Source organism: Ostrea edulis, chromosome 2 (assembly GCF_947568905.1).
Source record: "Ostrea edulis chromosome 2, xbOstEdul1.1, whole genome shotgun sequence".
Classification (NCBI taxonomy): domain Eukaryota; kingdom Metazoa; phylum Mollusca; class Bivalvia; order Ostreida; family Ostreidae; genus Ostrea; species Ostrea edulis.
Genome location: NC_079165.1, coordinates 79,431,740 through 79,454,896, shown reverse-complemented (window position 1 = coordinate 79,454,896; position 23,157 = coordinate 79,431,740). Strand labels below are relative to the sequence as shown.

Genomic DNA, 23,157 nt, shown 5'->3' with positions numbered 1-23,157 from the left:
TGTTGAGGACTCGGGTATTTCTCTTTGAATGTTACATTCATAATCCTTGTGTAGATGATTTTTTCAAAAACTTTGAATATAGTAGACAATAATGAAATGGGTCGGTAGCTGTCAGGAGAAGTTTTTTGTTTGTTTCCACCCTTGAAAATTGGTACTATAAAACCTTGTTTCCATCCAGAGGGGATTTTACCTAGTTTTATTATGCTGTTGAATAATACACATAAATATTTTGATAATACACTTTTTCCATGAATCAAATGTTCCGATTGAATTTTGTCGGGCCCAGGGGCTTTTTTTTATTTTAATAGTGTTATAGAATCAACTATTTCCTTTTCTGTAACATATCCACCTGGAAGATCGGCAGAATTTTCAGTTTCTTGTATTTTGATACGATTGTATTGTCGAATGGTATTGTTGTAAAATTGATTGTCATACATTTCATTTTGTCCGGGCTCGTACACAGTTGAGAAGTATTCAGCAAAAACTGAGGCGACACTTTCAGGTGTATTTCCTACTCTTTCGGCAAACTGTATTTCTGGATATAACTTTGTTTGGCGTGGTTTTTGTCGACGAATTAATTTCCAAAACAATCGAATGTCGATTCCTGCAGCGTTGTCGATATCTTCGTACGTTTTTCGAATAAAGTCCTGGGAGGCGCTTTCTTGACATCGTCGGAAATGGCGTTTTGCATGTTTATACTCAGCATACGATATGTGCTGCATACCCCGAGGTCTTCCTTCTTTTACCCATTTGACTCTAAGTTCCATTTCGTTCTTATGAGCTTCATTTACTGAGGTATTCCAATAAGGTTTGGTATGAGGATTATATGAACACATGGGAATAGTTAGTTTGGCACTTTTTATCACAGCGTTAACAATTTCTGTTGAATATGTATTTATATCATTTACAGACGACATGTTGTTCTCATCGAGCAGTATATGGTTTAAGTCTTTTTTCAGCTGATTACAGTACTTGATCTTTGTATCTGTACATATTCTGTGCCACGCAGGCCATTTAGATGTGTTTGGTAATAATGTGTGTGGGTTTTCCAAAACTTCAACCTTAACTATTATAGGTAAGTGGTCTGAGGTGCTAGATATTATACTTTCTTCTATAATTGCATAATCTAAAATACGATTTTGTAGGGATTCACTAACAAATATATAATCTAACATGGTTTTACAGGGTACAAATGTATAAACATCTTGACATTGGTTTTTCTTACTACTAGTAACATCACAATACATGTTGTTTTTCCTGACAAAATCTGTAAGTTCAGCTGATTTATAAATATTTGTTCTGTCAGCATCTTTTTGTAGTATGCTTCCATTCATGTCACCAGCAAAAATTACATGACCATGATTTGAGTAATTAGTGAATAATCCGTTAAGTATATTCAACACTTCTCTATATTGATCAACATTGTTTTCAGAAGGTAAATACACACCAAAAACATATAATGGAACATGATTTGGAGTTTTTAAACAGATACCAACAACTCTGTTGGAGTTAGTGTAAACTGAAGATGTGTAAAATTCTAAGGAATTTTTGTATAATATTGCTACACCTCCTTTACCTATTTCATCATTTTTGTCCGATTTTTCAAATTTTGCTGCACTTATATAATTCTTATCAATACAACCAAAGAATTTAGAACATGATTCGGGTAACTTGTGTTCTGAGATTACAGCAATATCACAGTCAGATAAACGTAAAAGATTTGTCAAACATACACTAGAGGACATAATTCCTCTGACATTCCAATTCAAAATTGTAAGTAACATATATACATGTACTATAGTGATACACAACATTATGTATTGTCTAAGATTGTTCATTGTGAAGAGTATCTTTATAATCGTTTTGGCGACTTCGTTGTCTCTCATGTGCATTGATCCATGGACGGCATTTGACTCCGTGAGGCCAGAATGAACGCGCACATAATGTTTTACGATTTTCTTCGGGAACGTGGATTTTCGCAGACAAACAGTCCTGATTATATTTGGACTGGAATAAGGATAGATACGTCACACGGATATTACTGTCTCGTACATAGTTAATAATGCCATCCCGAGTAGTGTCACAGTCTATGCCCGTGAGGTAAAATTGAGCGTTTCTCCGTCTATGATGCGTTATTCCGAGAAATACGTCTCGTTTTTGATTTGGATCATGGGCTTGATTTAGACCAGATTGTTTTGCTACAAACGAGTCGGGCTTCCGGGAAATATGCACAGGGATGGGAATATTGTTTTTTGAGTGACTACTGTCTGTCAGTGCTGGACAGGAACTACTAGTATCACTTAATTTTACACTTGACTGATGTTTTGGTGCATTATGATTTTCATCAGTAACTTCTTTCTGTACTTTGCATTTATCTGGACATTCTTGTGTGTTTCGCGTGGAATTCTCTGTTGTACCGTTATTTGGTGCCGAGCCTTGTGAATGATCACTGGACCGCGAAGTGCTTTCACTGATCCGAGACTGACTATCTGGGGCCCTCGGTGGGGTAACGACAGCAGTATATGACTTTGACATCTTTATATCAGACAATTGTTTCTGTAGACTTTGACAAAGTTTGGACAATCTAGATAATTCATTGCTGATTTTTTGAGATTTGGCTTGTTCCTCAGTAAAGTCAAGACCTTCAACACACTTCAGACGTGCCTTAGTGGTTTTACGAAAAGTTTCACATGATGTGGCATGGACTTCTATGTCACTTTTCATTTTATCAACTTCCGCAATTAATGAAGAATTTTTAGATTTGAGATCTGTTATAGTTTTTTGCATGTTTTTAATAATTTTGTCTGTGCCTGATGCGCTGACTTCAAGTTCATGCATACGTTCTACAAGTGTTTGCGTTATGTAGTGTTGATCTATGGTAAATGCGCTTGATATTTCAGAAATATCTTGTTTTTTGTCAAAAACATCTGATAGATGCGAATTGTCACCATTACAGAATATATAAAGAGCAAAACAGTCCTTTGCGTATCTTACTGAGCTTGGGTTGGCTTTAGTGTTTCTACGCTGTATGAGGTTTCTCTTAGGACACCCTTCAATGGTTTTAGCCCTGCTACAAAGAAATGTCCTATATTCTATTATAAGCTGTTCGTTACTGGACGTTAACTGCAACAGTTTTTCAATATACATTTCCTTTGGAAGATTTTGTAGAACATTGTCAAACGACTCAAAATCACATGTACAATTTGTCAGCACAGTATTGGGAAATGTCTCTTCAACCAAATTGTGCTCAGGTTGGTTTTCGCTCACTGGATTGTTTGTCAGAACATGGACTATTTCAGAGTTTTGTGGACTATATGCACATTGCATTGTATCTTCCTCGTTCAAAACACTATCTATAGTATTGCTAAGGTTACTTACAGAGTCTGTAGTGGAACACATATTCCGTAAATTCGTATAACTTTTCTCAGTCAATCGTTACGTCCGCCATCATCGAACGCCATTTTTTCATTACTAAAGAGTTTTAGGACAATGGAGATAATTGGCCGCATTATCCACCAAATCTGTACAAGGTCTGGGGTTACAACCGAAATACCAACACCCAAGGTGCATAACGGGCATGACGGAGGCCTTGTGTTGAACACAAATGCCCGGAAGTCCCAATGCTTGATAAACCCACATGTGGACGGGAATGGCCCGGGACATATCTGTTTACCCTGTTTCCGAGAGATTGCTCCCTGGTTAAATAGTACTTACTGACACCGAGTACTCCAGACTGTGAGCCTTCCCTCCTTTTAAAAGAGGTGAAGGGGGCACCAAGTATGGCTTAAACTTGTAGAACTTGTAGAACCCCAACCATACATTACATGAGGGGTGACACTTTCCCCACTAAACAACACATGCCCCCTGTCTTAGTTGACAGATGGGAGAAACACAGGCCAGAAATGTCCCGAAACCCCCCTTTAAGTCCCCCCAGACCCGCCATAAACATCGATATGATGTTCCTCCATCTACCTAACAAGTAAATTCCTACCCCAGAATGCAATCTTATCGTTAACAATTTTAACCTGCCCATTGGGTGGAATGTAGAAGGACGAATGCTCAAATAATTGCTGATAGCCCGAACTGGGCACAATACCGTCTCCAACTCTTTAGGAATGGTAAGTGTAGTTTTTTTTTTTTTTTTTGTTTTTTTTTTTTGAGCTGTTTGATCTGTCTTAGATGCGGGATAGTTACTTTGATATGTGATTGTTTGTGTACCATAACGTTTGAAATTGTATGCAATGAGAGTTCATGACTTTGTTTGTAATAGTGAATTCCCCTACCCTAAGTAAACCAAAATAAGCAAGTGAAAAGGCGGAAGTGAATAATTTGGCTTCATATGGTGAGGAGCTAGCATATTGAGGGGAGAGATTGGATTAACTCCCTCAGCAGAGGAGGGGTGATTGGGCAGCGGGTATCCACTACATTTGCTCAAAGTTATTGCATTGGACACTTGCGTCAGTGATATGCAGTAACCATAACTCGCTATTGATTTGCCCCCATGATGAATGCGGATCGGAAGCCTTTCTGAGTCTATATTGCTCGTCATACCTAAACCAACCAGCAGATCTTGATGCGGCGAGACGAATGTCACGCATGTACTTTAAGAGCTCTTGTGCCCTAGTCCTATACTTTTCAAGAAAAATGCTAGAGAAAATAATAAAAACGGATGTCCACTTTTCTATTGACAGATATGTGTTGGATTTTGTTTTAATTAGGCACATTTTACCATCCCTAATTTGTAATTCCCCCTTCGAGTCCATGTCATTAGCTAGTTCACGAGCAGATTTGAGGAGTAATGCCAAATCGATAAATTTTCCCTACCATATTTTGTGTTTTAGTTTGATGGGAATGTGACCACTTAATGGGTCAAAGGTTGTAGGGGTTTGAATAGGCTGGTATTCATTTACATCAAAAGGGGCAAAATCAAATTGAGGCATTGTTTCATCAATAATTGGCAAGTTTAAGACCGACTCACCCTCATTTTGACTCGTGGATTGCCTTTGATCCCGTTGTAAATCCATTGTACATTCTTGACTAGGCTGTGCAGCCACATTGATGATGGCTGAGGGCGTAGTTGTTTCAGCTGCAGATGTTGAATGTTTAACCCCACTGGTTCTGGCTCTTCCCCTGCCCCTGGCAGGTGAGGCTTGTTGTGACTCAATTTGCCTTCTAGTTAGTGTCCTTTTCGTTGATCTAACAGGTGGCATTTTGCAGATGTTGTTGGATTTTCAGATTCACTTTGGAAGACAATGTATCTCTCTTGGCGGGAAAATTTTAAGAGGAAGTAGAGGAATTTGTCAATTTGTACCACTATCTACTTCCTGTGAAAGAGCTTAGACAAGTTGTACTTGTCATTCCCTAATTTTCTTAGGGGTGCTCCGTCAATTAAGTGTGATTATTTGTATATTTATAAAATAATCTATATTAATTGTGAAACATACATCTTCATCTGACACTGCATCAAGATTATTAAAATCATAAACAGGAACTGCATATTGTTTTTTCAAGTTCAAAATAACCTCTCTAATACAATATAGATATTCCTTATCACCAAGTAAAGAATTGTTGAATTTCCATAAGCCTCTTCCCTTTTTAAAATCATTGAAAGTTAAATTCAATGTTATCATAGAATGATCAGACCTGTAACTTAGTTCAACTGTACATGTATTAAGACAAGGTAGCAATGACTCGGACATGATAAAATAAGTCTAATCTACTTTGTTTAAATGGGTTTTTCTTTCTCCATGTGTACCTGCGAAGCGATTCATGGAGTTGTCTAAAAGGATCCATATAGTTATATCCTTCCATAATTTCTAGTACTTTTTCTCTATCCTTTGGGTTATTAATAGATTCTGTAAGACATCGTTATTGCCGGATTGTTTTTCTTGTTCATTTATACTTGTATTCACCGATTTCGTTCTGCTGGTATTTGCAGACTTATTTGATCTGGTATTTTGAGAAGCCATAGTTCATATGTACGGTGGCTACAGAAAGACTGATAATCATCCAACGAATGCAATAGGAAAAATCTCTGAATACTACTCACTCACTGTCCACCAGTTTTACGAACTACACATTTAAATATTGCATATACACACCAGCACGTGTCCAAATGAATGTCTATAACTGGCAACAATATATACTTATAGTCTATGTCACATCATTTGTCGCCCAACATTAATCAAAGACACGTAGACACTTGCCTGAACTACGGAGCACCTAAGCGTGTACCGCACTCTGGGCCATTACCGGAAGTCTTTTTCATATGAATTGTCATATTAGCATAACTGCACCATTTCTGAAAGTTATGCATTGAGTAATTTGTCCCCGTCTTTCAGTACTTTCAGTACTTTGATTTAATCATTTAATTTCAATTGTAACACGCATTTCTCTACATTGTTTCGTATAAAATTATTAAAATGCAATTGTTTAGCCTATTTTCCAGAATGATAAATGTAAATAACTAGTAAATAGCTGATTCCAACCACGGACTGTGTGGGCACGAGACGGTGTTCTGTTGATAACTTTCTAAAATATTTTTTTCTCCTTTAAAACCCATTCATTTCTGATATAAGATCAGTAATAAAAACAACATAACACACTAAATTGACCAGCAACGACACGCAGCAGCTTTTAAGGAAAGTCCGTGCTTTTACGTATCCGGTTTTAAATTTTAAACACCGACTAGAAAGTACCAGTTATAACTTCTTTGTCCGATGTTTGTAGTTTACGAAAACTGTACGAGTCAAATTTAGCATTCAAATGTGAATCTTAGATATATTTACCATGAATTATTATAGTATCAAGTCCGCACTAGTTCCAATGGTACAAAGCAATGTAATATCTACATTGATCTCTAAAAGGCTCATAGCTTGCAATCTAAGCCTGAACAAGTTAAAAATCATACATAGGCGTGACCCTGACAGTGGAATTCAAACTGTTTTTAGTGAGTTTGTGTTTGGTTCAAAGAAACCCAGAATTATAAATCCTCAGAAAATCATCAACAAAGCTGTTGAATATTTGAACTCTTCTTCACAAGTACTTTCAAGAAACAAAATTATTTGTACATGAGCTGTAGTTGCTAGAATCCACACATATGTTACACTATATTCATTTTTTTCTATAAGTATGAGATAACATGTAGGTATTTTTATGTATGATATGATTGATAGCCAAACAAAAAAAGAATAACACACACACCAAAAAAATTGTGAGAAAAAGGAAGGGGTGGGGGAGCCCCCCCCCCCCCCCCTCCATTCTTGTGTTCTAATTGTCTGGTAGGACACAATTTTCAGTATGTTTTACATATATATATATATTGTCATATTCTGTTAATCTTGATTTTAAGACTGTATTTGCTGTTACAATTTACTATTTTCAAAGTGTGCAAAGAATATTTGTAAAACTTAAATTTAAAAATGGGGGTTTACGCACTTAAGAGACCATTTTGCGAAATATCTCTGGTCAACTATGGTAAAATATGTTTTTTTGTTAACCTTAGATATAATGCTACAAATTTTTAAAGAAAAACTGGCATGTAAACAATTTAGATTTTGAGAATTTTTCAAAATTGCGATATTCTGTGATTTTTTTCTGAAGGATGTGAGCAGATTAAACAGCAATTGTGTATGTTTTCAATTGAATATCTTTAAAAATTCTCTCAGTAGATGAATAGCTATTGGTTTTTATATATTATAGCTTAATATGATGTGCTTTGGTGCATATTTTTAATAAAACATGAGATCATGCATTCTTGTGTTAAAATTTGGCTTTTGCATTTGGGAGTATATGTGCTCTGTAACACATAGTATAAAAATAAACCCGCAAAGGTATGTCTAATATGGGTGTTTTAGTTAGTTTATGAGTTGTTAAAGTTATTTAAATGAAAAAAAAATTTGATTGACAGAAATTTCTAATAGTATTTACCTACCTTAATGTTGTAACAATGCAACGTACTATAATTACATAAATGTAAATACAAATTAGTATTAGTATAAAATTTAAACGTTTTGTCTGCTCTAAGTGTCGTCCTAAACTGATTTTACATCGTTACTCTATTAAAACCGGTTCTATTGAACCGCATGACTGAACATACCTATACAGGTATTCGAATTGAAAACTTGAAATATCCGGAATAATCCATTCATGATAATACGCAAGATCGCGACTACTTTTTCCGTCTTGGTTTTAATTTTTACTTTCCCCTTCAAGTCTCGCGAGACCCAGAGTATGCGAGAATTTGGGCATGTTCGTAAATAATAGGCCCTACCAGTTCTGCAACTTTTGTTGTGATCGATTCACCCGATTTTAACAATGGTGCACTATCATTGCATTGCATTAGACTGTAGTAATGATTTAAGAAAGAAACATAATACGCAGAAATATCCACAAATGATAGATTTTAATGGAAATGTGGTGGATTTTTTCCCACTGCTGACAGCCAGGAAATTTCCAAAGCTGAGAAGAGCTTGCGTCAAAATATATAGCTTCGCGAGCTAAATTCAGGAGTTCATTTTTCCTGTATCCAGACGTTTTTACACACCTTTCATTTAAAAATGCTTTTATTTGTGGAAGGCACATGGATGTTAAATCCTCTTCCGATCCCATGTTTTGAATAAACAAAAAATGCCCAAGATCGACACGCTTTTCCGGACTTCTTTACAAGAGAGTTCCGCTAACTCGGTATTTACGATCTTGCGTATTACCAAGTAGAAATTGATTTCTATCTAATTCGTTCCTCAAACGAAAGAAATCACATATTTTGTACCCCAAAATAGCGTCCATGCACTACCTTGTTTCCTTGTGTAAACGACATTTCCCCGGGTTTCCGCAGTACGACGGGTTCTTAAGAGGATTTTAACGTATAGTACGTACACGTTTTATCATCAGCTTTTACGGGAAAAAATGTACCGGTTGATATAAGTTCGGTAATATTTATATTTCTTCGTCTTCCGCTATATTGGTTTGTGTTCATGCATTCAGTGTAATCACCGATAGACCAGTAACAATGTAGGTTTCGTGTTGGTGGAACACCATTTTCTGTTGAAAACATTTGATGAATTCTCCAGTTTTCTTTAACTGGTTGGAAATATCGATCTTGATCTCTATAAATAAAGTCGAAAATAAGACGTTTAACAAGAAATACATTTCATTTTGAAAATTCATGAGAGAATGACCTGCGACACTTTGCTCCAATACATATCGTGCTTCATGAAAAGTATCTCAACGTGAAGCATTAAAGTTCATACCCTCATGTATTTTCAAAACTGAAATTTATTTTTTATTGTATTTAAATCATACTTTCATGTCTGTCGGAAATCCCTTTTGTTGAAATAGACGTACTACATTTATCAAGATTCATGCGCACATTGTTCACATCTGCATCGCATTCATGAGGAAATGCCTCTCATTAATTGGTAAAGGTATCGAATGCAAAAACATTGGAAATGTAAATATATTTTGATGAACCAGTTGTGTGAGGCAAATTGGCTAAATTAACACCTACATGTACAAAAGGTTGTTCAATACCCGAATTTAAACCTCGAGACAATCGGGTAATTCTCACTAAATTAAGAATTAGTAATCATTGCCTACGGATAGACCGTTAAAACCGAGGTCTCGTGTCACAGCATCGTCGCAAAGCACAAAATATAGTTATGTGTATGTATAACATGCAATTTGATTACTGCAACATAGTTACCATGCTTGTACTACATGAATATGTGTTTTGTGTGTATTTCATGCATCGATAGATTTGATGGCTAACTCTCTGTTCACCATGTAGTGCATATGTCTTTGTTTTACTTTGTCATATGCTTCTGTGATTTTGGTCTTTGTCAATGTGCATCCTAATGCTCCTCTGTGGACCCAAATTGGTTGAATAAATATTCTTTACTTTACCGTAGCAAAGGAGGGGGAGAGACCCACTTATATGTCCTTAATAATCTTTCGATATTTTTCAAACTATCGTACGTTTTCCGTCATTTTTACATGTAAGGCCGTTATATATATTACATGCAAAGTGTAATTCACTAGCTGGTTAGCCCCCACTTTTTATGGCGAAGTTGACTTTTCAATCGTTTAAAAAAAGTTCTTGACAACCAAAACGGAAAAAAAAATTACATTCAAAATCCAAGTCGTGAGGAGGATGGGGCATAAAAAAAAATCAAAGCCTGTAAAATGGATTGATTTATCACTATCTTCAATTTTTAAAAAAGCCGGTCGCGGTAGCTCATTGGTAGCTCACGTAACCGGGAGGTCGCGAGTTCGAGCCCCGCTCGTGGCATGGCGGCGTCAAATCCAAGACGTTAAAATAGATATTGATTGCTCTTTCGCCAAATGCTCGGTATTCCAATATGACCTTAAATTCGGAGGACCACGCCGCAGCAGGTGAACCCTACGGCCGCTTGCGCTAAGCATAGGTCTAATTGTGGTACTTCACCTACAGCTGGTGACGCCTCGATATGAGTGAAAAATTCTCGACGGGACGTAAAACAAGCAACCAACCATCATTTTGTTTTAAAAATCGCGTCGTGAGGAGGAGGGGGGGGGGGGCTTCAATTTATAACCTCATGCTGGCATTCTTACCATTCAATACTACTGCACCATACTCATGCAAAAAACAGTCGAGTATATTCAATCGATTTTGTGAAATGTTTGATATCCTACTAATTTACTTCTGGATCATAGATTGAGAACAAATATATTTGATAGTTGGAGTGTTGTCAGTTTGTTCCTACACTTGTTTGGCTCGTTCTGTGTCCGATACGTCACTAATGTTGTATATATATGCCACAGATCTTCGGAAATGTCACTGCACTGTTTCGCTGGAATAGTAACTTTGACCGTTTTCATATACCGGTATGCTACTGATTTTGGGAAATGTCACTGCACTGTTTCGCTGGAACAGGAACTTTGACCGTTTCCATACACACATATAAAAATGATATTAAATTGACATGACTAAGAAGTACGTCGGAATACTGAAAGTCCAAAGTTGCAAAGTAGTATATCTGTATTGGTCTCAGAATCAGTAGAAAAAAGGCGTATAGTCCCAGTAGATGGCGCTGTATGTTATCCCACTCCTTGCACTCCTGACATGATGGACGGTCGCCTATATCAATAAAAATAAAATAAACCCAGACTGTTTACAGCGCTGAAACATTTGAATGCAAGGCGTCTGATGTATAGATAAAGAATGGATAATTCTCTACAGCTAAAGAGTGAATAATTCTCTACAGCTAAATATTGGATAATTCTCTACAGATAAAGATTAGATAATTCTTTCTACAGCTAAAGATTTGATAACTATCTTTCTACAGCTAAAGAATTAAATAATTCTGTACAGCTAAAATATCTATAGATAATTGTCAAATGCTGCGAAACTGCTTTACATAATGTCATTGACAAATGGCTTGAGAACATTGATAAAGGGAAACTTACAGGTGTACTTTTTATTGATTTAAGCAAAGCATTTGACACAGTCAATCAAGATGTATTGATGCACAAACTTTTATTTTATGGTATCTGTGAAAAAACTTTTAAATGGTTTCATTCTTATCTATATGAAAGATTGCAATGTGTCAAATGGAAAGAGACGATCTCAAAGGAAAAAGATGTTACCATCGGAGTCCCTCAGGGTTCTATATTGGATCCTCTGTTTTTTATTCTGTTTGTAAATGACTACCCAACATGTCTCAAGCACTCTACAGTCAATATATATGCAGATGATACCACGCAAGATGTTTCTGATAAATCTTTAGATGTGATTGAAAAAAAAGTTAAAGGATGATCTTATAAATTCTATGGAATGGATACATAAGAACAAATTGACAATAAATTTAAAGAAAACACAATATATTTTAATAGGAACGTCACAGAAATTATCGAAATGTAGAAACCTTTGTATTAATGTTGGTTAAATTTTTACAGAAAATGTCAAATGTGGCAAACGTTTAGGTGTTTACATCGATGAATGTCTTACGTGGTCTTATCACACAGATGCCTTATGTAAAAAAAAAAAAACTTAGTCAGAAACTAGGTGTTTTAACGAGATTGAGTATTTTTATGTCAAAGGAGGCACTACTCAAAATTTACAATACTATTGTTTTTCCTCATTTTAATTATTGTTGTACAGTATGGCAGGATACAAAGAACAAGACAAATATTGATAGGTTTTTTAAATTACAAAAGAGGGCAGGAGGGATCATTTTACATATCAAAGTACCTTATTCAGTGTCAACTTCTTGCATGCTATCAAATTTGAGATGGATGCCTTTGATTGACTATTTTATTTATCGAAAAATTATTCTCATGTTTAAAGTTTTACATCGTGTGACTCCAGAGTATTTGCATGTTTTTAGATTTGTGAATGAGGTAAACATAAGAAATACAAGACAGAGCTCTACTAATTTTATTTATGTTACAAGAGCCAAAACAGAATATTTTAGGAGATCTTTTTATCATTTTGAACAGAAGCAAATTTTATAGAACTCATTACCAGATTTTATAAGAAAATGCACAACTACCACATCTTTTAAATCAGCCTGTCTAAAACATTATTTTGACACTCAATGATACTTGTGTGTTTATTGTGTTTATTGTCTCTTTTCATTTAGTTCTTATCTGTATGTATATAAACTGCGATATTTCCATGTTCTGTGATATATGTTCTCGATATGTATATGTGTTATAGAAAGGACCACAACGTAAACTAGTTGTGCAATCCTGTATAAATAAAGGATATTATTATTATTATTATTATGATAGATAATCATTGACTGGAATAAGTGTAGATAATCCTCAACAGTTGAAACGTAGATAATATTATACAAATGAAGTATAGACAGCTGAAATATACATATTTAAGTTTTCCAGCTGAAGAACGGAGAATGAACAACCAATCAAATATAGATAATCTTCAACATCTGAAATATGAATAATTTTCTACAACTGAAGTATACATAATTCACTACAGCTAAAGTATAGAGAATCCTTTCAGTACTATGTATGTAGCACAAAGGAAACACCAGTGCTAATATTACTTTTAAAAGCTTTGTCTTCTGACCTGTAAAGCCAGTTGTACTTATTTCAGATGGTTTAAGTTTAATAAAGTTTAAAATGCATCAACCTTAACTAATCTGATTTACTAGTCAATGATTTTAAATGTATATTGTGATATGTGCTTTGTGCAAGGTTCATACCATTGATTTTCAGGGTTCGCAGAATAATTCCAATCACCAGCGAGGGGATATAGAGCGTGAAATATTCCTGGGCGAACACCGGCAGCATGTCTCCGGCTGGTCGACAAAATAGTCCAGATTGGTAAAGTGCTCCTTCCGTGTTCTCCATGTAGTGATATTTCAACAGTAAGCAACAAGTGGAGAGGCCCACCAAACACATGGTTACAATATTCCTTGCATTTAGAAAGTCTTCCTTGTTGACAAATACCAACATTGTTAATATCCATGCAGAATAGACTAAAGTAAAAGTATACATATCTTGACACAGAGCTGGTCGCAGACTCACCAAGTTATACAGGATTTGTCCGTAGCGGAGGGTGTGGGGAATCCCAATCCATAGCATGGACAGCCAGGGGGCGGTGTGTAGATACCTCCCAGCTGTCATCAGCACATACAGCTGTGCGGCCAGGATTGCACCGATCACGGTAAGCTGGAGTACGGCCACCACGAGAAGGGAAGCTGAAACACGACTCACAGCCGTGAAACTATCCCGACCCACAGCTGTCAAATTATCCGTGGAGAAATCCATGCTCAGGGAAGTTAGGTCGATTGTTTTTGGTACATCACAGAAATGACATCAAAACTGCAGTCATTATACAACAAAATCGATAATTTAAATGCACAGCAGCAAGTGGGGGGATATAAACTTTGTGTCCTGTACATTTAATTAAAGCACACGAAATGCCAGCTAGACAAAATGTCGTGTAGCCGGATGTCGTGTAGCCGGACATAGTAGGGCAATTAGGTTTCGGAACGCAGTTCACAGTTCACTAATCACAATTCAATAGCGAACAGCATTCAAGAATGCAGTTTAAAATTCAAAAATGTATATACATAAAATAGAAAACCAGACTGGAATTTTGAGCTTGGAAGTTTCAGTGGTCACCTACCACAACTGTGAAAAATGGCGATGGCGCTCTCTGAGCCTCTCTCTGGTTTTGGAGATCCGCCCCTCTAATTCTTATTGATGATACATTACATACACACTTAGAGAATAAACATCTGGTTTGGAAACATCGAAGTCCCCTTCCCTGGGCCCTAAAAGTTTGAGGGTAGGGTATTAATAGGGTACTAATTAGCGGTCAACTACCACCACTGTGGGAAAATAGTGATGCTACTCTTTCTGGTTATGGATATTATCTCTTACAATTTAATTAATAACACAAGTACGTTATATGAACATTAGTGAAGAAACATCTGGTTCGGAAAATCCTAGCCCGGGGCCTGAAATTTTGAGAATGTGGTTTTATTGGTCAACTACTTCTGTCAGTGCCAATATTACAATATTCTTGTAAAACGCTTTGTAAACCTCTGTACAAGCGTTTAATCAATAAGAGTAATAAATACTTAGTTAGTATTACTTAGCGTTGGTTTCCGATGCAGGCTCCTTCAGGTTCCTCTTTATCGGACTCCAACATCCGAAACTAACTTGTGACTTCCGGTGAGGTTCATCTTCGCAAGCCAAGTGTCCGATTCGTTTACTCTCATCTCGAATTGGACACATAGGTTACGAAGATGGATGATGTTAATTTCGGGTCTATAATCGGTGTATTTGTATCCTTTTCACCTCACCAATTGTCAAATATATTCTTGAATGAGTTGAGACTTGATCAGTAGCACAAACACTCGTGAATGAGTTGACCACAATCTGATAAAGTCACTAATATATTTGTCGTATTTCCCCTTGACTAATTTGTAGATGTCAATTATATCCCCTCCCACCCCCCTATACATAAGTCACTCCCTCTCACACTCCTATATATAAGTTACTCCATCTCACCCTCCTATATATAAGTTACTCCATCTCACCCTCCTATACATAACTTACTCCCTCTCACCCTCCTATACATAATTGACTCCTTCTCACCCTTCTATACATAAGTTACTCCCTCTCACACTCCTATACATAAGTTACTCCCTCTCACCCTCCTATACATATGTTACTCCCTCTCACACTCCTATACATAAGTTACTCCCTCTCACCCTCCTATATATAAGTTACTCCCTCTCACCCTACTATACATATGTTACTCCCTCTCACCCTCCTATACATACGTTACTCCCTCTCACCCTCCTATACATATGTTACTCCCTCTCACCCTCCTATACATAAGTTACTCCCTCTCACCCTCCTATACATAAGTTACTCCCTCTCACCCTCCTATACACAAATTACTCCCTCTCACCCTCCTATACTTAAGTTACTCCCTCTCACCCTCCTACACTCCTATACATATGTTACTCCCTCTCACCCTCCTATACATACGTTACTCCCTCTCACCCTCCTATACATATGTTACTCCCTCTCACCCTCCTATACATAAGTTACTCCCTCTCACCCTCCTATACAGAAGTTACTCCCTCTCAACCTCCTATACACAAATTACTCCCTCTCACACTCCTATACATAAGTTACTCCCTCTCACCCTCCTATACATATGTTACTCCCTCTCACCCTCCTATACACAAATTACTCCCTCTCACCCTCCTATACTTAAGTTACTCTCTCTCACCCTCCTACACTCCTATACATATGTTACTCCCTCTCACCCTCCTATACATAAGTTACTCCCTCTCACCCTCCTATACATAAGTTACTCCCTCACACACTCCTATACATATGTTACTCCCTCTCATCCTCCTATACATAAGTTACCCCCTCTCACCCTCCTATATATAAGTTACTCCCTCTCACCCTCCTATACATATGTTACTCCCCCTCACCCTCCTATACATATGTTACTCCCTCTCACCCTCCTATACATATGTTACTCGCTCTCACCCTCATATACATAAGTTACTCCCTCTCACCCTCCTATACATAAGTTACTCCCTCTCATCCTCCTATACATATGTTACTCCCTCTCACCCTCCTATATATAAGTTACTCCCTCTCACCCTCCTATACATATGTTACTCCCCCTCACCCTCCTATACATATGTTACTCCCTCTCACCCTCCTATACATATGTTACTCGCTCTCACCCTCATATACATAAGTTACTCCCTCTCACCCTCCTATACATAAGTTACTCCCTCTCATCCTCCTATACATATGTTACTCCCTCTCACCCTCCTATACATATGTTACTCGCTCTCACCCTCATATACATAAGTTACTCCCTCTCACCCTCCTATGCATAAGTTACTCCCTCTCACCCTCCTATACACAAATTACTCCCTCTCATCCTCCTATACATAAGTTACTCCCTCTCACCCTCCTATACATATGTTACTCCCTCTCACCCTCCTATACATAAGTTACTCCCTCTCACCCTCCTATACATAAGTTACTCCCTCTCACCCTCCTATACACAAATTACTCCCTCTCACCCTCCTATACTTAAGTTACTCCCTCTCACCCTCCTACACTCCTATACATATGTTACTCCCTCTCACCCTCCTACACTCCTATACATATGTTACTCCCTCTCACCCTCCTATACATAAGTTACTCGCTCTCACCCTCCTATACATAACTTACTCCCTCTCACCCTCCTATACATAAGTTACTCCCTCTCATCCTCCTATACATATGTTACTCCCTCTCACCCTCCTATACATATGTTACTCGCTCTCACCCTCATATACATAAGTTACTCCCTCTCACCCTCCTATACATAAGTTACTCCCTCTCACCCTCCTATACATATGTTACTCCCTCTCACACTCCTATACATAAGTTACTCCCTCTCACCCTCCTATACATATGTTACTCCCTCTCACCCTCCTATACATAAGTTACTCCCTCTCACCCTCCTATACATAAGTTACTCCCTCTCACCCTCCTATACACAAATTACTCCCTCTCACCCTCCTATACTTAAGTTACTCCCTCTCACCCTCCTACACTCCTATACATATGTTACTCCCTCTCACCCTCCTATACATACGTTACTCCCTCTCACCCTCCTATACATATGTTACTCGCTCTCAACCTCCTATACATAAGTTACTCCCTCTCACCCTCCTATACACAAATTACTCCCTCTCACACTCCTATACATAAGTTACTCCCTCTCACCCTCCTATACATAAGTTACTCCCTCTCACCCTCCTATACACAAATTACTCCCTCTCACCCTCCTATACTTAAGTTACTCCCTCTCACCCTCCTACACTCCTATACATATGTTACTCCCTCTCACCCTCCTATACATAAGTTACTCCGTCTCACACTCCTATATATAAGTTACTCCCTCTCACCCTCCTATACATATGTTACTCGCTCTCACCCTTCTATACATATGTTACTCCCTCTCACCCTCCTATACATATGTTACTCGCTCTCACCCTCATATACATAAGTTACTCCCTCTCACCCTCCTATACATAAGTTACTCCCTCTCATCCTCCTATACATATGTTACTCCCTCTCACCCTCCTATACATATGTTACTCGCTCTCACCCTCATATACATAAGTTACTCCCTCTCACCCTCCTATGCATAAGTTACTCCCTCTCACCCTCCTATACACAAATTACTCCCTCTCATCCTCCTATACATAAGTTACTCCCTCTCACCCTCCTATACATATGTTACTCCCTCTCACCCTCCTATACATAAGTTACTCCCTCTCACCCTCCTATACATAAGTTACTCCCTCTCACCCTCCTATACACAAATTACTCCCTCTCACCCTCCTATACTTAAGTTACTCCCTCTCACCCTCCTACACTCCTATACATATGTTACTCCCTCTCACCCTCCTACACTCCTATACATATGTTACTCCCTCTCACCCTCCTATACATAAGTTACTCGCTCTCACCCTCCTATACATAACTTACTCCCTCTCACCCTCCTATACATAAGTTACTCCCTCTCATCCTCCTATACATATGTTACTCCCTCTCACCCTCCTATACATATGTTACTCGCTCTCACCCTCATATACATAAGTTACTCCCTCTCACCCTCCTATACATAAGTTACTCCCTCTCACCCTCCTATACATATGTTACTCCCTCTCACACTCCTATACATAAGTTACTCCCTCTCACCCTCCTATACATATGTTACTCCCTCTCACCCTCCTATACATAAGTTACTCCCTCTCACCCTCCTATACATAAGTTACTCCCTCTCACCCTCCTATACACAAATTACTCCCTCTCACCCTCCTATACTTAAGTTACTCCCTCTCACCCTCCTACACTCCTATACATATGTTACTCCCTCTCACCCTCCTATACATACGTTACTCCCTCTCACCCTCCTATACATATGTTACTCGCTCTCAACCTCCTATACATAAGTTACTCCCTCTCACCCTCCTATACACAAATTACTCCCTCTCACACTCCTATACATAAGTTACTCCCTCTCACCCTCCTATACATAAGTTACTCCCTCTCACCCTCCTATACACAAATTACTCCCTCTCACCCTCCTATACTTAAGTTACTCCCTCTCACCCTCCTACACTCCTATACATATGTTACTCCCTCTCACCCTCCTATACATAAGTTACTCCGTCTCACACTCCTATATATAAGTTACTCCCTCTCACCCTCCTATACATATGTTACTCGCTCTCACCCTTCTATACATATGTTACTCCCTCTCACCCTCCAATACATAAGTTACTCCCTCTAACCCTCCTATACATAAATTACTCCCTCTCACCCTCCTATACATAAGTTACTCCCCTCTCACCCTCCTATACAGAAGTTACTCCCTCTCATCCTCCTATACATATGTTACTCACTCTCATCCTTCTATACATAAGTTACTCCCTCTCACACTCCTATACATGAGTCACTCTCTCTCACCCTCCTATACATATGTTACTCACTCTCATCCTCCTATACATAAGTTACTCCCTCTCACACTCCTATACATATGTTACTCCCTCTCACCCTCCTATACATAAGTTACTCCCTCTCACCCTCCTATACATAAGTTACTCCCTCTCATCCTCCTATACATAAGTTACTCGCTCTCACCCTCCTATACACATGTTACTCCCTCTTACACTCCTATACATAAGTTACTCCCTCTCACCCTCCTATACATAAGTTACTCCCTCTCACCCTCCTATACATAAGCTACTCCCTCTCACCCTCCTATACATATTTTTATCCCTCTCACACTCATATACATAAATTACTAAGTGTTGGTAGTCCCAGTTTGCTTAACTTTTCTGGGTATGTAAGGTTTCTCATACCCGGTAGTTGTCTCGTGGTCCCCCTTCGGACTCTCTCAATTTGATCAATAAGTTTACTCTTATGTAATGCCCGTACTGAACTTGCATAATTCAAGTGCGCACGTACTAACGATTTATAGAGGTACACAGGTGTTGAAATATCCTTCTGATAACTGCTATCATACAGTTAGCCTTCTTGTGTTTTTCACTAACGTGCTTTTCGAAACTAAGCTGGGTGATTTAAGAATTTGATAATATCGGCTGAGATTCGGCTCGGCTGAATATTTGGACTGACGCCTTCACCGAATCTCGGAGCACTCCTTCATAATTCATTTCTGGAAATTTACTTTCACCTTCGGTCGGTTCTATTCAACTAAAACTCTAGTAATGTATTAACAAAGGTACATGCAAGGTGAAGACAACGAACAGTGATCAATCTCATAACTCCTACAAGCAATACAAAATAGATAGTTGGGCAAACACGGACCCCTGGACACACCAGAAGTGGGATCAGGTGCCTAGGAGGAGTAAGCATCCCCTGTTGACCGGTCACACCCGCCGTGAGCCTCATATTCTGATCAGGTAAACGGAGTTATCCGCAGTCAAAATCAGTGTGCCAAGAAGGGCTTAACAAACGGTATGAAACACGTCAGACAGCATTTGACCCAATGCGAGGTTGTATTGACGAACTAGATCGTTATAACGACCATAGAATTTACGAAATGCTGACTTCAATCGAGACTGTTGAAATCCCTGTACCATCAACTTGTTTGTCAGTAGCTTACCTCGATTTAAAAACTGACTATACCCAGAACAAGCTTTTGCATATCGAATCAGTTGAGATATATAAACACCATATGCAGGTGATAATGGAATATTGCTACATAAATGTGGGAAGTTGACGATGGAGAAGCTGAAATCATCCCGTTTGTCATACAGTTGAGTTGTCAGTTTGCCGTTAATGTCTACTTTCAATAAAATATCTAAGTATGAAGCAGAAGTGGACGACTCTGTGGTGTCCTTTATTTCGAGCTCACAGGGATATATCAAATCGACATATGAATGAAAGCTATCATTGTTAATAGACAAAACATCATCGATATTTCTAAAAGTCGAATTGAAGGTCACAGCGAGAGATTTTTTCTTCTCACGTAGAAGTTTTTGAATAAATTCTGCTTCATATGAATATAAAAACAGGTCAGCTAACAAAGGAGCACAATTCGTGTCCATGGGAATTCCAACAGACTGTTGGAAGACCTGATCACCAAAGACCACGAAGATATTGTCAATGAGGAACTCTAGCATATTTTTTATTTCAACTTCAGAGTACTTGTGCGTGGAATCAGAGTGGTGTTTAACAAAGTAAGTTTTTGAATGACTGATCACTAGATATGAATATTTTCGTTTTCCGTTTTTGTTGAAGAAGCAACTGTCTATGATGTCAAAAAGTCTAGTCTTTAATTTATCGTGAGGAATGGTCGTGTATAGTGTTGAAAAGTCATAGGTTTTAATGCTATTGATTTGGGAAAAATTCTGTGATTTCAAGTTTACTAAAAGTTCTTTAGAATTTTTTAGAATCCACATTTGATTAACACCACTTCTGGCATATGTAGTCGCACAGTAAGTTTGAAGTTTCTCCTTCACAGCTGTTAACATTTTCGTGAGGAGCAAAGATAGGGGCTTGGTAGAGCACTTACTGGATCCAGCAATGTATCTTTGTTTGTAAGGGTTTTTATGTAGTTTAGGAATCCAGTATAGGTACGGTAACTCATATTCATTCGACCCATTGACTGGAATATTAAATGTGTCTAAAACTGAAGCATGGGTTTGAAGAATTTCGTCTTTTGATAAGGCAGTGGGAGTATACATGTGCCGTATTAAACTGTATTTTGTTCGATGTTAAAACCTTTTAAAAACCAAACTTTTTTCAGTATGATAAACTATGAAAAATAATACGATTTAAGAACTTCAATAAATCATATACGGGTATTTAAGGAGTACTATTCTACTCAATATAAGGGAAAAAACGATGATTTTCTATTGCATATTTATGAAGGAATGACTTTGATGGTTGGTGTGCTCTTGAAAGCGTGCGATAAAAATATTATTAAACACCGTGCGAGATGCAGATGTCGTTGACAGTATGTAGTCCTACTGAATGGTGATTTCATGTTAAGCATGGAATTTACCCCCCCCCCCTCCATTGCTCAAAGTGACTCTCTCTACCCTGTTTCCGTCTGACTGCAACATCACGTGATCGTGAATATTTCGAAATAAGGCGTTCACTATCCGACTTGGAGAATACATAGTTAAATAGGAAATCAGCTTGATTACTATTCAATCCGACTGAGTTAAAGTGTACAACTTATATACCTTGATATGAAAGACGTTTTCAATTCCAACGGTACTATCGAAGATTACGGCATAATTACATGTGTGGCGGATCTGATTTTTTATTACACAGAAGTACATTTATTTCAAGCCCTGATTGTTGTAAAACCAGTTTCTTATTACATTTGAAGTTTAGTTACTTACTGTCAGTTATTTACTTTTGATATCTATTCAAGTTTAGATTAAGTCGATACATTCCACATGTTTTTCATATTAAACAGGAAGTGTCATCGCTGTTGTCAAGCTCTCCTAAGTGAATTAGCTACCTGTCGCTTGATTGGATAAGTCTGGATAGTTTCCTTGGTTTTGGTTGGCTTAAGTTAGTGAATAGAATTCAAGGTATATAAGACTGTGTTTGATCAGTTTACTTCACTTGGTTAGGAGCTGACCTCATGGTTAAATTCTCTTTCTCTTATTCTGAGCAACAATAGCCTCAAGGTTTTAAAGCTCTGAATATAGCCACTAGCATAAAATAAGCATGATTTTTGTAAGAATAGGAACTGCTAAAAACTTCAAGGTTTTACTACAGACTTTAGGTATAATTTTGTTAGGATAATACTCAGAGTTAGTATGTAGTTTGCAAGTTTATTATAGGTTTTTCCTTTCCAAGTCCTGTTTCGAGGTGTAGTGGATAGCATTAGGAGATTTTATACTTTAGTACTGACATTCATATTCTACGCAGTACTCTCTATTTAGGTCAAGATGCAGCTCGTTCTTTTTCTCTTTTTGGAAATATTTAAGATTATTGGAACCAGTAGGGACATATTCAGATATTTTCATTCCGTCACATTTTCTTACCTCTCTTACAAACATTTCATTTTTGTTGATTCATTTCAACTTTGATTCTATATCACACTTTGTTATTTCATTATTCAATTTGTTATTTGCTATCATTTACAATATCAATCAATCCTAAATCATTAATAAATTGTAAACGTTTTACTGGTGTTTTCATTCGGATGTGTTGACCATAGTTCAGGAATAACGATACATGGGTTGAATTTTACTAGAGCCAGTGTTAGTAGGGTATTTAATCACCCGAGTTATTGTCCCTGATATACTGGTTCTGGTTATAGAATTTTGGTCGTTGTGACCCTTATATAGAATTTGGGTTCCCGTGGTCAAGATTCCCGTTACGTATTTTTGGTGCCGTGACCAGGATTCCCGTTACACATGTATATACATTTAGCTTTAATAAAACTTGGTGGGGCGGATCTCCAAAACCACAGAGTACCATCATAATTTTTTTTCAGTGGTGGTAGTTGACCACTATCACCCTACCCTCAAACTTTCAGTCTTCGATGTTTTCAAACCAGATGTTTACAAAGTGTAATGTATTATCAATCAAGATTGGAGGGGCGTATCTCTAAAC

General features: G+C 37.7%; 1 protein-coding gene across 2 annotated transcripts; it reads right to left on the bottom strand.

Moving 5' to 3' along the window:
• Positions 1 to 10,644: 10,644 nt before the first annotated feature.
• Positions 10,645 to 14,138, bottom strand: LOC130051894 (uncharacterized). 2 transcript variants are annotated; one of them, XM_056155058.1, is made up of 3 exons: positions 13,531 to 13,974; positions 13,206 to 13,437; positions 10,645 to 11,116 (listed from the first exon to the last, which is right to left on the bottom strand). In XM_056155058.1, the coding sequence occupies exons 1-3, from the start codon at positions 13,771 to 13,773 to the stop codon at positions 10,869 to 10,871; spliced, it is 723 nt and encodes a 240-aa protein (XP_056011033.1). In that variant the 5' UTR covers positions 13,774 to 13,974; the 3' UTR covers positions 10,645 to 10,868. The 2 variants fall into 2 exon arrangements, with proteins under 2 accessions (XP_056011033.1, XP_056011032.1); XM_056155057.1 differs by having other exon boundaries at positions 13,206 to 14,138.
• Between the last annotated feature and the right edge of the window lie 9,019 nt (positions 14,139 to 23,157).

Excerpts from the sequence above, each read along its gene's own strand:
- LOC130051894 (XM_056155057.1), bottom strand. The coding sequence starts at position 13,773 with ATGGATTTCTCCACGGATAATTTGACAGCTGTGGGTCGGGATAGTTTC. Across the intron at positions 11,117-13,205 it reads GCGAACCCTGAAAATCAATG|GCGACCGTCCATCATGTCAG; the intron begins GTATGAACCTTG and ends TTATTGATATAG.